The sequence below is a fragment of the Monoraphidium neglectum genome (genome assembly GCF_000611645.1).
Source record: "Monoraphidium neglectum strain SAG 48.87 unplaced genomic scaffold scaffold04331, whole genome shotgun sequence".
NCBI lineage: Eukaryota > Viridiplantae > Chlorophyta > Chlorophyceae > Sphaeropleales > Selenastraceae > Monoraphidium > Monoraphidium neglectum.
Window position 1 is genome coordinate 1 of NW_014009298.1, and position 3,894 is coordinate 3,894.

The 3,894-nt window shown below is 71.7% G+C and overlaps 1 protein-coding gene across 1 annotated transcript in view; it reads right to left on the reverse strand.

The window, feature by feature from the left end:
- Nucleotides 1-111: 111 nt before the first annotated feature.
- The window catches only part of MNEG_14218 (hypothetical protein), a gene marked incomplete at both ends in the record, with an annotated part of 4,245 nt that continues 462 nt past the window's right edge, over nt 112-3,894 (reverse strand). The window contains 8 exons of the mRNA XM_014037310.1: nt 112-415; nt 1,037-1,155; nt 1,368-1,481; nt 1,639-2,136; nt 2,313-2,453; nt 2,733-2,813; nt 3,135-3,373; nt 3,623-3,854. Of these exons, the coding sequence (XP_013892764.1) occupies nt 112-415; nt 1,037-1,155; nt 1,368-1,481; nt 1,639-2,136; nt 2,313-2,453; nt 2,733-2,813; nt 3,135-3,373; nt 3,623-3,854 (1,728 nt within the window). The remainder of the gene's footprint in view (nt 416-1,036; nt 1,156-1,367; nt 1,482-1,638; nt 2,137-2,312; nt 2,454-2,732; nt 2,814-3,134; nt 3,374-3,622; nt 3,855-3,894) is intronic.

The following is a 3,894-nucleotide window of genomic DNA, read 5'->3' on the forward strand; positions in this document are numbered from 1 at the left end:
GCGGGGTCGCGGGAAGGGGAGCGGGGCGGAGCCGGGGCGGCAGGCGGCGCGGGCCGGGGCGGCGCGGGCGGTGCGGCGAGCAAAGGTGCAGGCGACCGCGTCATGGCCCCTTCACAGAGCTGCGCACCTCATCTTATTGATGTGGACCTGCACGCTCGCCGCCTGCAGCGCCTGCCGCCCCTCCGCGCCGCCCGCGCCCTCCCCCGCGCCCGCGCCTGCCTCCGCGCCGCCGCTGCCCGCCTCGGCGCCGCCGGCAGCTGTTGCCGCGCCTGCGCCGGCGACGTCCGCCACGGCGGCGGCCGCAGCGGCGGCGTCAGGCGCGAGGGCGGCCCTCTGTGCGAGCATGTCTTGGAAGCGCTCCACCAGATTGTCGACTGTGGCCTTCCAGCCGTTGAGCTGCTTCACCTCGTTGTCCCTGTTGGGGCCGGGGCCGGGATGGGCGGGACGTGGAGGGGTGAGGGGGCAGGGGGAGCAGCGACGGCTTGGGGTCGTGATCAAGGGGACCGGCGGAGGCTTGGTCGCCTGGGCGCGAGCCAGCGGCGAGGGGAGGGGATCGGCGCCGCGGCGGCGGGCGGCGCACACACGACGGCGTGGCGGGTAGCGGCTGCGGGCCCTTCAGCCCCGAAAGATGATAAGTTGAGATCGTCACTGGAGTGGGTACCGACCAGAGTCCCCAGTCAGAGAGTGTTGGAAAACGGTTTCATCACCGGGCCGCAGCTCGCTTGACACGCGCACGCATGTGCACACAATCACACAAACACACACGCGCGCGCGCGCACACGCGGACTCACGCGCACGGACGCACTATATGCGCGCGCGCGCATGCAGCACGCGCGCGCGCACACACACATACACACACACACACATGCCCACCGCCAGGCACATTCACCTCCCCCACACTCTTTCCCTCCGCCCCCACCCTGGCCCACACAGCACCACAGTGAGCATGGCCCGCCGCCAACCGTCCCGTCTTCGGCGGCCGAGGCGGCCCATGACACCCGCCCTCCAGGCCCGGCCCCCAGCCCCCTGCGCCCACCTTTTGACCAGGTCATACTCAGTGCGCTGCTTGCGGTCGTACAGCGCCTGCAGCTTCGACCCCTGCTCGCGGAACGCTGTCTGAACCTCCAGCTGCTCCTCTATCGCAGCGTCAGCCAGCTGCGGGGGTCGTGCGGTTGTGGAAAGGAGTGACAGGGGAACAAGGAGATGAGGAGGCGCAAAGACGAGAGACATCGGGGAGGGGGGAGCGGCGCAGCGTTGGCGATGGCGGCTGCGGTTGCACGAGAAGCGCCCTGCTAGCAGCGCCGGGCCGCCGGCGCCCAGTAGGCCGGCCAAGGCGCGGTCGCGGGGGGCGGGGGGCAGGAGCGCACCTGGTGCCTATGGCGCTCCATCTCTGCGGCGGTGCGGTAGGAGCCCTCCAGGCCGCGCGGCGCGTGCTTCAGCTCATCAAGCTCCCGCTTGAGCCGCTCCAGCTCGGGCTCGCCCTGCGGTCGTCATACGCGAACACATGTCAATTTGCATATCGCAGGGTGCGATTGTATCCAACTCTTGGCGACAACAGCCAGGAGCGCTCTGCAGGCAGCCCCGCCCGCCGCCCCAGCACAAGCCCCGGGCGCGCGATCCGACGTGCGGGGCGCTCACAGCCTTGATCTGGGTCCTCAGGCTCCTCAGCTCCCGCTCCATCCGCCCGCGCTCCCACTGCAGCGCGTGCAGCTTGGCGCGCGTCAGCAGCGCCTCCCTCTTCAGCAGCTGCACGATGACGTCATCGGGCAGCTCTCCCCCCGCCGCCGCCGCCGCCGCCGCCGTGGGCCCGTCCGCGACCTCGCCGCCGGCCGTTAACGCCGACGCCGCATCGCCGCCCGCCGGCGAGGAGCCGTGCGCGGCGGCGAGCTCGGCGGCCTCGCGCCTGCTGCGCAGCATCTCCGCAAGGAGCTCCTTGGCCACGCGCCGCCGCTCCTCGAGCGCCGCCTGGTCGCGCAGCGCGGCGGCGAGCGCGTCGAAGGCGGCGGGCGCGGAGGGCAGGTGGCTGCCCAGCTGCCGCTTGGCGCCGTCGCGGCCCTTCTCGGCGGTGCTGACGATGGAGCCGTAGACCCACTCCAGGACGAGGCCCAGGCTGTGCGGATCCTCGCCGTCGCGGACCTGTGCCGCGGGGCGGAGGAAGTAGGAGAGGGGGGCCAGCGGTAATCAGGGGGGAAGGAGGTGGCGGAGCAGCCGGGCGGTGGGTGGGGAGGCGCGCCGGCGATGCGGCAGTGGTGGACGGTCAAGCGGGGCGGCCCCCTTCCGCCCCGCCGCGCCGCGAGGCCGCGGCGTCGCACTTTTCGTGGGTGGCCGTCGTCGCCGAGCAGCCGCTCCTGCAGGTGCTGCAGCCACTTGGCGTTGACCGTCAGCGCGCCGCCGTCGGGCGTCAGCGCAAATAGGTCCACGTCCCCCATCTGCTCCTCCTCCTCTTCCTCCTCCTGAGGATGGGGCCGCGCAGGGGAGAGGCAAGGGTCGAGACAGGTGTTATCAAGAGTGCAACCCGCCAACCACCGGATGCCGCCCACGTCGCGCCCGCGCCTGGCGCGCAGCACCGGCAGCCGGGGCGCTCCGTGCCTCACAGCGTCCAGCTGGCAGGTCCCCCCGCCCACAGCGGCGCCCTCCCGCACACGCCCACCCCCGCATCCCGCTCATGCCGGCCCCAGGTGGCGGCGGGGCGGTCCAACCCCTCCCCGCAGGATGCTGTGCGGGCCCCTCACCTCGTCCTCCTTGGGGTCTATGCGCGTCTTGGTGCTCAGGGCATCCACCTTTTCTGTCAGCCACTCAGAGATGCGCGCGACCTGGCGGGGGGCCGAGGAGGGGGGTGAGGGGAGAGGGGGGTTCGGTTACTTGCGGCGCACAGGGCTGCACGATGTTGGCCGGCACAGACTCCTCTGGCGCCGCGCGAGGCTCACCGCAGGCTGCGTACGCAATGCTTGCACCTGCGCCCCCATTAAATACAGACGAGCACATGATGTGCAATTGATCCGCGCGCCTCTCTCTCTCTCTCTCTCCCTCTCTCTCTCACACACTCTTCCTCTCTCTGTGGCTGGCTGGACACACAAACACACACACACACACACACGCGCGCGCGCACACGCGCGCACATCACACCCGCGCACCTCCTCCGCCGGCAGCTTGTCCAGGTCCTCCGGCGCCAGCTCGTCTGCCTTGGTCGCCCGCACCCCCTCCCCCAGCAGCTCGGCCACAAACGCCGTCACGGGCCGCAGCACACTCGCGTACAGCTGCGGGTGCTCCTGCTCCATCGCCTCCACGACGGCGCAGATTATGTCGACGTTGGCGTCGCGCAGGAGCGCGCCCTCAGACACCAGCTGGCGCTCGCGCTGGCGGCCGCGGCGGGCTGGGGGGTTGGAAACGCGGACGGGGCGCGTGTGCGCTTGCATCAACATGTGTGTTTTTGCGTGTGCGCGCGCGTGTGTGTGCAAGGTGGGGGAAGGCAAGACGGGTGGCGTAGAAAAGCAGGGACAGCGAGGGGCAGGTGCACTCCGCCAGGCATACGAAAAGGGGAGTCTCCACAGGGCGCAAAGCGAGCTCAAGGCAGGGGGGCGAGGGGGGGCAAGCAGGGAGGGGTACAGGGGAGCGCGCTCACCTGTGCGCGGCGGCGCCGGCTGCTCCTCCTCCTGCAGCGCGCGCCCCAGCCCCTGGCATCGCGCCAGCAGCTCCGTCATGCGCTGCCGCAGCGCCGCCTCGGCCGGGCGCTCGGGCGCGCGGGGGTCGTCCTTGGGCAGCAGGCGCAGCAGCTCGGGGGGGATGCGGCGCTCGTGGAGGTGCGCGCGGAACGACTCGGCATCAGTAAACTCCTTGTCGTCAAACTGCCACAGCTGCGGGGCGGCGGTGACGGCGGCGGCGGCGGGGTGGGGC